Genomic DNA, 13037 nt, shown 5'->3' on the forward strand with positions numbered 1-13037 from the left:
GCTGGCTCCTGTGCCGCTGCAGCTGTCTGTGCCGCTGCCTGAGTGCCTGGCTCCTTATATAGGACCCCTAATCAGGTAAGCCCCGCCCCCAACTCAGGGCTCAGCCTCGCTCTCAGCACACGGCCCCTAACAGCCTGCACACACACACACTCACACACAAAAAAATAGCAATATTTACACTCTAAATATAACTATTTGAAGGCAAATTATGAAGCCTAATAGGCTTACAGTACAAGAGAAATTGGTATTGCAGAATCTGAATTTAAGAAAGGTCACAAAAATCTGACATTTGTGATATTTTGTGTCTGGGGCAGAAGCACTCAAGCACCTGACACTGGCCATCAGAAGACAGGATACTGGGCTAGATGGACCACTGGTCTGACCCAGTTTGGCCATTCTTATGTTCTTATAAGGTTGCTCATAAAACTTTCCCTATGATCAATACACTAATATAACAATAAGTTAGGATTCTAGCAGAGATGAAAGACACATCAGACTTCGTCCACTCCCTGAGAAGATATGATTTTCTCATGCTTCCTCAGAGAAAATTTGGCTACTAACCTTACATAACTGTTGTTCTTCGACATGTGTTGCTCATGTCCATTCCAATGTAGGTGTGTGCATGCTGTGAGCAACACCGCTGGAAAGTTTTTCCCTCAGTGGTATCTGTTGTGTTGGTTCTGTTGCCTGCTTCAGTCATGCTCCCAAGCACCAGTATAAAGGGCCCTGCCAATCCGCCATCTCCTCAGTTCCTTCTTGCCAACTAACTCTGACAGAGAGGTAGGAGGGTGGGTTTTGGAATGAACATGAGCAACATATCTCAAAAAACAAGAGTTACGGAAGGTTAGTAATCGTTTTTTTCTTCTAGTGCTTGCTCATGTCCATTCCAATGTAGCTGACTGCCAAGCACATATAGGAGGTGGGTTCGGAGTTCATTGACAAGCAGATTGTAGCACTGCTCTGTCAAATCCAGCGACTTCTCTGGCCTGCTGAGTGATGGCATAGTGAGATGCAAAAGTGTGGACTAAAGACAACACTGTTGCTCTACAGACATCCTGGATAGGAACCTGTGCCACGAATGCACATTGCGGCCGCCCAAGCCTTGGAGCGCGCTGTTGAGTCCGCTGCACCCAGGGATGCCTGTAGGGATGCCTTTGCCACAGCCATGCCTTCCTCTGTGAAAGCCATGAATTCTTGTCTTGCTTCCTGAGGCAGCAACTCCTTAAACTTTTTCTCAGAGTCCCAGGCATTGAAATGGAACCTGCTCAGGAGTACCTGCTGGTTGGTAATCCTGAGCTAGAGACACTCTGTCGAATAGACTTTCCTCCCCAAAAGGTCTAACTTCTTGGCATCCTTGGCCTTCAGCGTTGGTTCCTGTTGGCCCTGCCTTTTCTGCTCGTTGGCAGACAACACCACCAACAAACCCAGTGGTGGGTGCACGTACAGGAACTCAAACTCTTTTGTCGGGAAAAAATATTTCCTCTTAGTCCTTTTTGCCATCGGCTACGGGGACGCTGGAGTCTGCCACAGAAACTTGATGGGGTCTATGGCTGCATCGCTCAGGAGCAGTGCAACTCTTGTGGGGCCCGTTGCTGCTAATATGTCCACAAGCGAGTGGAAGGATTCCCTAATTTCCTCCACCTGGATCCCCAGGTTTTGAGCTACTTTCCTTAGAAGCTCTTAATGTGCCTTATAATCCTCCTGCCGGGGCAGAACATCAGTTCCAGTCACTGTCTTATCTGGGGAAGAGGAGGATGCTTGGACTGGCTCTGCTCTTTGCCCTCGGCACCATCCAGATCCTGTGGTGCCATTCCATGATATATGTCACTGGCCTTGGTACTGGAGCCTGGATCATATTCTGGTGGTGGAGGTTGTTCAGGCTCCAAAGTCACCGAACATTACCTCCTGGAACGGGACCCCAGTTGTGCTGGGAATGCCAAGGGTTTCCAGAAATGCCACTGCACGGGGAACTGCCACTGCCCCAGTGGCCCCGCCACTGGTGGGACCCCTTGACTCGGGTCCACAGCTGGATAGTATCTAGACTAGCAGTGCCAACTCCTTTGCAAGATGTAAGACTCCACCTCCGAGTCCATCTCTGAGGATCCTTCCAGAGACCAGGCTGTACCACTGCTGACCAGTGCCGCTGAACGGTGTCGGGAGGAAGGGGTCAGGGGACAGGGACTGAGCCATCATGGCTGGTTTCCTCTTTGAAACGACCTGTGGCCTTGAGCCTGCCTTGACAGTGCTGCCCTCAACAGTTCCCGTATGGCTGGGACAACTGTACGAGTAGCATCAGTAAGTTCTGCACTGCCATGAAGGCCTGCAGTGTCAATGGCAACAATGGGGTCATGGGGCTCCAATGCCACTCTCACAATGGCGAGTCTATCGGTGCCGGACTCAACAGCTCCCGTTCCAGGACTGGAATCAATGGCATGGCATAGGATGCCAGTGCCACAGGGTGGCCTGACCCAGGTCGTACCCTGACAGCATCCCTCTGTTTCGCCGATCTCAGTGTCTGTGATCGGCCTGATACTTAGGCACCGGCGATGATGAACAGTGCCTAGCGTCTCTTGCTGGTGCATCTTCCTTGGGCCCCGGAGATGCTTGACAGTGCTGGGGTTCCTTAGATGCAGTTGGTGTGTCTCTCCTCAGAACCAGAGATGGGGAATGGTGCCAGGTGTCTCGAAGTCAGGCCAGGGTGCTCCTCACCTAGGCTGAGGTACTTGGTGCCGAGTCCGAGTGTCCTGGCTCCAATGGAGGTTGGAGCACTGTTTCCAGGAGGACAGAGTGACATCTAGTGTCCTTCTCCTTCTTGGTGCAAGGCTTAAATTCCCTACAAATCTTGCACTGTTCCTGCACATGAGCTTCCCCCAGCCACTTAGCGTAGTTAACTAATTAATAACTGAAATGTACTGCTAAACTACAATAAACTATATACACCAAGAGTAGAGAGATTCCACTGGGGAGTACTTGCAGAAGTAAGAACGAAACACAGTTCCAGCAACTGTCACGGGCTGAAAGAAGAAACTGAGGGGGTGGTAAGTCAGCAGGGCCCTTTATACTGGCGCTATGAGTGTGTGACTCCAGGGGGCACCAGATCTGACCTGACAGGTACTACTGAGGGAAAACCTTCCTGCGGCAGTGCTCAGGGTGAGCACACACCAACATCGGAATGGTCATGAGCAAACACTCGAAGAAGAACATATCAGATATTAAATGGCACAACATACATCTTAGCCAAAAACATAACCCAATGCTTTGAAAACATTCTAATCTCTTTACTTTTAGCAGGTTTACCCATGAGTCAAACTCCTTTCTAAGGAATGCTGGAGCTCTAGTCCGTAAACAACACTGTCTTAATTTTGAGAGGCAAGAAACTAAGGCCCATATTGTGCTTTCAAATTGAGCAGATTCCTCTATCTAAGGTACTTATATGGTCCCATTGCTCTGATATATGAACACCTTACAATTTCTGCTGCTATCAGAGGGTTCACAAAGATCCCGCTGAGGGTACAACGCAGACAAAAGCACGTGAAACATTTTTCCTTAAATAAAGATTCATAGACTCTAGGACTGGAAGAGACCTTGAGAGGTCATCGAGTCCAGTCCCCTGCCTCATGGCAGGACCAAATACTGTCTAGACCATCCCTGATAGACATTTATCTAACCTACTCTTAAATATCTCCAGAGATGGAGATTCCACAACTTCTGAGGCATTTTTCCAGTGTTTAATACCACTGACAGTTAGGATTTTTCCTAATGTAACCTAAATCTCCCTTGCTGCGATTAAGCCCATTGCTGCTGCGTTCTAATCATTAGAGGCAAGTGACAAAGTTTCTCCGTCCCCTCTCTAGAGCACCTTTTAGAATTACCTTGAACAACTGCGTATCAATGTCCTCCTTCTCAGTCTTCTCTTTTCCAAACCATAAACAAATCCCATTCTTTAGCCTTCTTCATATGTTCATAGTTCTCATTGAGCCGTAATCATCTGTTTGCTTTCTCTGGACCCTCTCCAATTCCCATCTTTCTTGAAGTGACAGTGCCCAAATGCACATACTCAGTGAGGCTAACAGCGGAGAGTAGAGCTGAAGAATGACTTCTCATGTCGTTTACAAAACACTTGTTAAGCAACCAGAATATGTTTTGCTTTTTTGTAAAATTATCACACTGTTGACTCATATTCAGCTTGTATCACTACGACTCGCCTGAGATCTCTTTTCTGCCATACTCCTCCTAGACAGTCTCTTCCCATTCTGTATGTGTGAAACTGATTGTTCCTTCCTAAGTGGAGCACTTTGCATTTGTCTTTATTGACCTTCATCCGGTTTACCTCAGACCATTTCTCCAATTTGTCCAGATCATTTTGAATTTTGACCCTGTCCTCCAAAGCAGTTGCAATTCTCCCAGTTTGGTATCGTCCACAAACTTAATATGCGTAAGAGACTTACATCATTAGACTGAAATAATCTGGTCATTGCAAAGAACGCTTCTGTGGCTTCAGTAGTTCCGAAATGTTCACCCTAAGGAGAACATGCAAACAGAAGACGTTAGAAACCAGTCAAAACTTAACTGTCCAGTAGTTTTCTCTTTTTAGCTCTCTCTCATCTATAACGCCCACTTAGATCCTTGGACTCCATCCTCTGTCTCTAAACCTCTCTCTTTTTTTTAAATCTTTTCCCCATTTTAGAAACACTCCCTTCTTCACCTTGTGTTTCTTATGGAGCACAAGACAATCTAATTATACTTTTTAAGTAGCTTGTTTCAACAGGAGTATCATCCATGATACACCTCTACCTCGATATAACGCTGTCCTTGGGAGCCAAAAAATCTTACCGTGTTATAGGTGAAACTGTGTTATACTGAACTTGCTTTGATCCTCCAGAGTGCGCCTCCCCCCCGCTCCCCCCGGAGCATTGCTTTACCGTGCTATATCCAAATTCATGTTATATCGGGTGGTGTTATATCGAGGTAGCAGTGTACCAGCGAAGTAACAGTGTTTGTTAACTAACCTGCGCTCCCTCTGCTGTCTTTACAGCAGCAGGCGTTATGGTTTTTGTTTTAAGTTTTTGTCAACTGAGAAGAGGATTCTCCTAGGATTTCCCCAATACAAAACCTGTGCTGATTCAGATGCAGCAGAACATGTTGGACCTTGTAATCCCTGTTGGTCACACGTCAATATTAAATACTGCCCCCCTCAGTCCATATTTCATGTACTCACACACATTTAGGTATCTAAGCTAAACATAATTCCTCAACATGGATTCCTGTTCACTACATAGACAAAGAAAGAACCATGTGACAATCATTACCCAACCATTTTACTGTTCATACTCTTGTTCAAACATGGCTATTTCTACAATATAGGGAAGGCTGGTTCTGGCTAACACGGCATCACTGTAAACGGGCATAAATGGGACACAGCTCCCAGAAGTCTATCATAAAAAGTCTTCAAAGCTTCAGTGAGCTATGTCTCATCTCCCCCAAGGAAAGCTGAAAATCAAAACTGAGTTCATAACATTATATAATAGGGTTCAATGTCTGTTACCCTTAATAAGATGACCTCTAGACTGACAGCATAAGGTACAAGTTGTTTTGCAGTCCTTAAAGTACAGTAATTCTTTCATGCTAAACTTTTTTTAAATCGGAAAAGACTAATCCTAGGTGTCTGTTTGGGTTAGGATGATCCACTTACCTGGTTCAGTAAGTAAAGGATCTTGGTAAGTATATGCAGACATCTTCGTGGATTTATGGGAGTCTCATTAAAGATGCGAGCCTACAGACACAGCAGAAATACTGCATTATTGCATAATTCATTGGTAACAATTTACCAGTTCACCCCATGGGATCAGGATAACTCATTTCACCCAAGCAGTCTTATTGTATACTACACCTTAACATGGATGCCAATTAATAAAAGCACATAGCTGAAAAATGGACTCAGTTTTAGACAGATGGTTGTGAAGTGATTTGAACCAATGACTGGATCTCGGGTTCCTGGGTTCTAATCATATCGCCAAGCAGTGGTAAAGCTGGGGCATTTCTATTAATATTGGATGTGTCTGTGTTTTCTATATGTCAGTTTAGTTTAGATTTTAAAAGTTTCCTTTCCAGCATCTGCAACCAAACACTAAAGCACTGTACTAGTGCAAGGGAACCTGACGGTGAAATTAGTTAGTCTACTTTCACATTTATAGCTCTTTACATCCAAAAAGAGCCCCAATCTCTTCACTGACCTTAAACATATAATTGCACTGACATACAGCTAGCCACCTCTAGGGTGCCCAGATATAGCCAGGTGAAGAACTACTGAAAAGCATGCTGCATGGCATGACAATAGGGACACAGAAAAACAGCCTCTTCAGTAACGGCCATTGGATCTTTAAAGTGCATACAAATTAAACAGGTCCTCTGTTTTCCTGGGTCTGATCTGAAAGATCCCCACACAGCAAACTGCTTGTGCACTCAGTTTATTTTATCTACCCTGGAAGGAATAATTGACCATTAATCAGCCCAGGTACTTCAAACTTGTTGCTTAGGTCACTAGAGCATCCAGCACAAAGCTATAGCAACTTTCACAATACTCTTTCTGTTCATACCTCTTGAAGGACAGCACTCTTCTCCAAATGCTGGAAGGGATTGGAGCCACTACCTAAATAATAAAACAAATCATTGATGGTTACTCATATGCTAGAAGCCATGAAACTGAACACACAGAATGCCAGCTCAAACTTCCACAAGCTCTCTCATATGAACTGTGCAGAACGACATGTCAAGTGGCTCTTAATGCTGCTAAGCAGCATTGCAATCTGAGGATCTGATGTTCCTCAGGAGCAGCATCTAGGCTAGTTTCAAGCGCTGCCTGTTTAGGGTGTGGAAAAAAATCCCAAACCCAACTTTTTCAACATCGTATCTCCAGCCAGCCAGTTGGGGAAGTTATCACAGCATCACCATCAAGTGAGGCTGCTAGCTCCCTTTCTTCCCACCCCAACTGCTTTATGTGCCTTAGATGCAACAAAGAGGGAACACCTTAGGGTAAGGCTGTTTCTTGCCACTGGAAACACTCACGTATTGGTTAATACATTGCCCCTCACTCACACGAACCTATAACCTGCCAAAATAGCACTACCACTACACACTCTATAATCCAGAAGTGGCCAAACTTACTGACCCTCTGAGCTACATACAAAAATCTTCAGGAGTTCGAGAGCCACAAGACATGCACAATATGCCCTGCAGGGTGGCTCCTGCTGGGCCATGTGACCAAAACCCCAAGATCCTACTCTCCGCAAGGCAGAAGCCTCTAGCCTCACCACCCCATCGCAGGGCAGAAGCCCCAAGATCTCTACCCCCAGGTCTAGTAGCTGGAGAACCGGGGGAAGGTGTGGGGGGCTCCACAAGCCATACTTTAACTGTAAAAAAGAGCTCATGAGCCTCAGTTTGGCCACACCTCGAATAATCACTAACACTGGGCAGCTTTAGCAAAATATTAATATAGGGCATGATAAAAAAAAAAAAACCTGGCCTTAGAAAATCAGAAATTACATTCCATAGCGTATGCCTAGTCCTTGAAAAGTTATGATACCTACCAGCTGCAGGGACGTGAAAAATTGGAAGAGGAACTCCAGCAACTAGGTCCAAGAACAACGATCTGACTGAAAAACCCAGCCCCAGTCTCACCTCCAGCTGTAGGAAGGGTAAAGTACTTGCATTTCTACCACGGATGCTTGTCCCTGAATACTGCTTATAGGCTCCATCTTTTGTATCAGCTTCTGGATAGCACATACCTGGCAAGTTTGAAACCCCAGCCCCTTCTACCTGCTAAAAAAGTAGTAGTTTTCTGGTGCCTTCTCCCGTACCCCTAAGACTTCTGGTTGCTACAAAAAGGGGACAGGTTTCCATTCATCCACCACCATGACCACCCTTAACCTCTGTTTTTTAGATTATCTTCTCTAGCTAATAATCCCAGTTCCTGCCTCCACAGGAGGGGTAGTCAATAGGAGGATCGTGGGCCAAATCCAGACTCTCAGATGGTTTTGAACGGACTCCAAAATCTTTTGACGACTTATTATTGTAATTATTGTTACTTTTGTATTATTTTCTCTGGAGTCTGGACCTTGACCAAGAAATTTGGACCTTGAAAAATAAAAAATTGACTGTCTCTGCTCTACTGCTACTAAGGGTATATCTACACTGCAATTAGACACCCATGGTGGGCCTGTGTCTGCTGACTCAGCCTTGCAGGACTTGGGCTAAGGGGCTGTTTAATTGCAGGATAATCATTGGGTATGTCTACATTGCAATTAAAAATCTGCAGCTGGCCCATGCCAGCTGACTCAGGCTTGTGGGGTTCAGGTTGCAGGGCTGTTTCATTGCACTGTAGACTTCTGGACTCAGACTATGAGGGTCCCAGAGCTCCCGCTGCAACCTGAGCCTGGAATTCTACACTGCAATGAAACAGCCCTGCCGCCCCAGTAAGCCCAAGCCCAAGCCCGCTGGCCCAGGTGCAGGTTTTTAAGTGCAATACAGATATACCCATTGTGACTTAGGCTGCAGCCTAAACTCTGGGACCCTCCAACTTCAAGGTCCTAGAGCCTGGGCTCCAGCCCAAGCCCAAATGGCTACACAGCAATTAAAACAGCCCTTTAACCTGAGCCCAAGTCAGCTGGCAAGGGCCAGCTGCAGGTGTTTAACTGCAGTGTAATCATGCTACTTGACACCAAGGGAAGCAGGCAACTGATAAGACTCTTGACAGTTTCATTGCTGCATAAAGGGTTATGAAGAGCAGAAGTAAAATTGTGCAGTCCTATTAACTCTACTCTTCTGTTTGTCTTACAAACAGAAAGCTCACGCTCCAATACGTCTGTTAGTCTATAAGGTGCCACAGGACTCTTTGCTGCTTTTACAGATCCAGACTGAGTCCTGTGGCACCTTATAGACTAACAGACGTATTGGAGCGTGAGCTTTCGTGGGTGAATACCCACTTTGGATGCATCCACGAAAGCTCATGCTCCAATACGTCTGTTAGACTATAAGATGCCACAGCACTCTTTGCTGCTTTTATAGATAAATGTCTGTACTTCACGGTCCAAGAGACACAAACAAGGATTTCATCTCAGCCAAACACATCAAGACACCTGATCATAGCCTTTGACAGTCCGAGAGACTACCTACGCTGCATACCTGCCCAGTAGAAGTGAGACCAAACCATGAATGTGACAACAGCTTTATTCGGAACACTGAATGCTATTTTAAATGTATTATGAAACACGTTTGAACAGCACAGTTCCTCCAGCCCAACACACTGATGGGTTAAAACTTAAGAATGCCCATATTGAGTCTGACCATTGGTCTAGCTAGCCCAGCATCCTGCCTTCTATCAGTGGCCAGTGCCAGCGGCTTCAGAGGGAATAAATGGAACAGGGCAATTATTTCCACCCCCTTTCCAGTCTCAGCATCCGGTAGTCCCAGGCTCAGGAACACCCAGAGCATTGGATTGTTTAGCAGCGTTAATTTGACAGCACACTTCACTAGAAACAGACCCAAGTGGTTCATATTTCTCTTTGGCTATCAAGAACATCCCAGCTGCGAAAAGCTTGTTCCACACATGTGAGAAATGCTGCAATACCAAGCGGCCACCGTGGGATGGGGACCCCTCCCTGCAGTGCCCAGCTTTTGCTCCTGGCTGCCTTGGTATTTGCTGGTATAACCCACACACCTTTGCCGTGTGGTATTCTGTCCCATCTAATGGCACCGAGACCACTTCAAGAAAGAGCTATTAATGAGTCTGCTCTACAGCCTTAGCTAACAGTCAGTTGGCTTTCAGTTCCTGTGGTAGAGCAGGGGTTCTCAAACTGAGGGTTAGGATCCCTCAGGGGGGTCACACGATTATTACATGGGGGGTCATGAGCTGTCAACCTCCACCCCAAATCCCACTTTGCCTCATTTATAAGGGTGTAAAATGTATTAAAAAGTGTTTTTAATTTATAAGGGGGGTCACACTCAGATACTAGCTGTGTGAAAGGTGTCACCCGTCCAAAAGTGTGAGCGCCACTGCGTAGAGGCCCATGTACTAAGCTCCAGAAGTCCCAGGTTCGACCCTGCCCGCCACTGACCCGGTCTGTCAGGGTCACACCGGCACCAGCAGCCTGCCCCTGCCTGGGGTGCTCGGGGCAGCACCTCTGCAGACAGGTGGGGTCGCTGCGGGCGCTCAGCGGGCTGTGGCCTAGGCGGGGCTCCGGTTCGGAATCATCTTCAGAGCGGCCCCCAGCCCGCTGAGGCCACCCAAGACCTGCTCTGCGAACCCCTGGTAGGGGGCATATTTGTGCCGACACAACCACCATCCCGCAGGCTCAGCAGCACGAGACAAGCCCCCGCCAGGCCACAGCAGCCCCACAAGGCCCGGGGGCAGCGCCGCGACGCACCCTCCACAGCCGCGTGGGCGGGGGGATAAGAGACCCTCACTCCCCATTGCCCCCCACGGAGCCCGGGGGAGCGAGTCAGGTCCCTTCGCTCCCCACATGACCCCCCCTCCAGGCCGCAGCTGAGGCGCCGGGTCCCAGGAAGATACGGCCAGGCCCGCCGGGCTCTGACTGACGGGCCTGCCCGGAGCGGGGAAGGGGCCGCGGGAGCGGGGCCGGGCGGGCCCCTCAGCCGCCGCTACTCGGCAGGAACCGCACCGGGCCGGTCACACTTCCCCGGCCCGCCCAGGGGCGTCCCCCCGACCCGGCGCCTAGGCCGCAGCCTCACCCCCGTACCGGTCTCCTCGTCCTTCTTGTCGAACTTCTTAATCATCTCGGGGCCGCCCTCTCGCTTCCCTCAGCGACCTGAGCAACCGCCGGGAGGGTGCGCCCGCCGGAAGGCCCGCCTCCAACCCCGGCACCGCGCCACATGACTGGTCCGCAGAGCCGCCATTCATCGTAGAACCACGCCCCCTCGCCGCTCACGCGCCCGGCGCCTTGTTCCACGCCCCCTTCCAGCCTGGCCGCAACCAACCGTGTCCGGGCCACGCCCCCTTCGCTCTCAGGAAAGCGGGGGGCGGGGGGCGGGGTCCCATTTAAAGGCACATAGCCCATATTTAGGACAAGCTTCTCCCCATAACCGTGTTCTTCTCCCAATGAGCTTCGCTTTGGAGCTGGAGCAGGGTTCAGGTGCCAGGCTGCGGGGGGGAGCCACTGGGACCCCGAGTGTAGAAATTGTGTCTGTTGCTGGTGCATATGTCTTCTCTCTGCTCCAGATGCACAGAGATGGGGGAGTGCTCTGGAGGAGGGCACAAGAGACATAACAGGCAGGAGAAAAGGTGATAGGGAGTAATAGAAAGCATCAGGAGCTGCACGGAGAGAGAGAAGAAGGAGCCTCTTCTGTATCTCTCTGGCACCCTCAGGAGCTGGGACTGCTTCACACCAGCTTCTCAGGGAGCTTCCTGTCTCCTGCTGCTTCCCTGAACCCACTTCAAAGGGCAGCCCAGAGCCCTTTGAATCCAGCCCATGGCTCTGGTGGCTGGGCTGGGGCTGGGATTTAAAGGGCTCAGCGCCCCCTGCGGCTGTGGGCAGCCCAGATCCCTTTGAATCCCACTCGTGGCTCCGGCGGCCGGGCTGGGGCCGGATTTAAAGGGCTCAGAGCTCCCGCAGCTGCGGGCAACCAAGAGCCCTTTAAATCGCACCCATGGCTCCAGCAGCCGGAGCTGTGGTGAGGATTTAAAGGGCCTGGAGCTCCGCAGCGGTCAGAGCCCGAAGCCCTTTAATTTGCCCCTGAACCGTGGGGGCTCTCAGCCACCTCTGCAGCTGGGAGCCCCGGGTTGATTTAAAGGCCCTGGGGTTCCCAGCCACAGCTGATGCCCCAGGGCCTTTAAATCTTGAGAGGCCACACCTCTTCCGGTTGAGGCCACGCCCCCCCCAGGACTCCGGCAGTATTGGTAAGTCCTATAAGTTACTTTCACCCCTGAGTGCAGGTGACCTGGCAGCTACTGCAGCATCCATATCTCCATCTCAAATGGATGCAGGGCCGGCTCTAGGTTTTTGCCGCCCCAAGCAAAAAACTTTTGGTCCGCCCCCCACTTTTTTTTGGTTTTTACACGTTTGAACTTTGCAATTTTTTTTGACTGTTTAAAATGTAAAAAAAATGAGAACAGAGAATTTGTAGTTAGTGAAATAAAACAATTTCTTACTAGTATACTCATTTAATTTTAACAAAATCACAATTACAAACAATTTGGATTCAACTATACACTGTAATAAAAAATGTTAGTGTCTTCCGGTGCACCCAGCTTCTCATAAATTAAAAGAATTTATATTAACTGAATTTTTCTGGTTTTTATACTTGCGTAGTCTTTTAATAATTCAGTGAAATCTAAATTTTTTGCAATGATGCTTTCAATTGAAATTAATGCGAATCCTAACAAAAGATTTTGAGACATGGTGGACCTCAGGCACAGCTGGAGGCAGGCTGGGGCAGTGGGGGGAGGCGGGGCCCCGAGCCAGTGCTGGGGAGCAGGGTGCCGTTGTTCCAGCAAGGCTGGCTGAGGCAGGGGTCCCTTGCGGGGCCAGGGGGACGTGGTGCTGACTGGCCCGGAGAGGCAGGCACAGTGCTGAGCCAGGCTGAGCAGCAGCAGCAGGAGCAGGGCAGCATGGGGCATGGCGCTGCAGCAGCAGCCGAGGCAGCCCAGGTCTCGGGGGCCACTATGCGGTGGCAGCAGAGGACACGGAGATGGCAGCTATGCAGTGCTTCTTGCAGGGGCGGCTTCAGGCCCCAGCACACCAAGCTGGTCCTGCGGTGTGCCTGCAGGAGGTGCTCCAAAGCTGCGGGACCAGTGAACCCTCCGCAAGCAAGCTGCCGGTTACCCGCATGGCCCCACAATATGCCAATATTTTTATGGCCGACCTGGAATAACGCTTCCTTAGCTCTCGTCCACTCACACCCCTTCTCTACCTACGCTACATTGATGACATCTTCATCATCTGGACCCATGGGAAGGAGACTCTGGAAAAATTCCACCACGATTTCAACAGCTTCCACCCCACCATCAACCTCAGCCTGGACCA

At 49.1% G+C, this 13037-nt stretch overlaps 1 protein-coding gene across 1 annotated transcript in view; it reads right to left on the reverse strand.

Moving 5' to 3' along the window:
- The window catches only part of COPG2 (COPI coat complex subunit gamma 2), a 42266-nt gene extending 31393 nt beyond the window's left edge, over positions 1-10873 (reverse strand). Inside the window, exons 1-4 of the mRNA XM_032797483.2 lie at positions 10755-10873; positions 6597-6649; positions 5693-5773; positions 4449-4520 (exon numbers count right to left, since the gene is read on the reverse strand). Coding sequence (XP_032653374.1) covers positions 4449-4520; positions 5693-5773; positions 6597-6649; positions 10755-10791 — 243 coding nt within the window. The 5' untranslated portion in view covers positions 10792-10873. The remainder of the gene's footprint in view (positions 1-4448; positions 4521-5692; positions 5774-6596; positions 6650-10754) is intronic.
- Positions 10874-13037: the final 2164 nt, after the last annotated feature.

Source organism: Chelonoidis abingdonii, chromosome 1 (assembly GCF_003597395.2).
Source record: "Chelonoidis abingdonii isolate Lonesome George chromosome 1, CheloAbing_2.0, whole genome shotgun sequence".
In the NCBI taxonomy this organism is placed as follows: domain Eukaryota; kingdom Metazoa; phylum Chordata; order Testudines; family Testudinidae; genus Chelonoidis; species Chelonoidis abingdonii.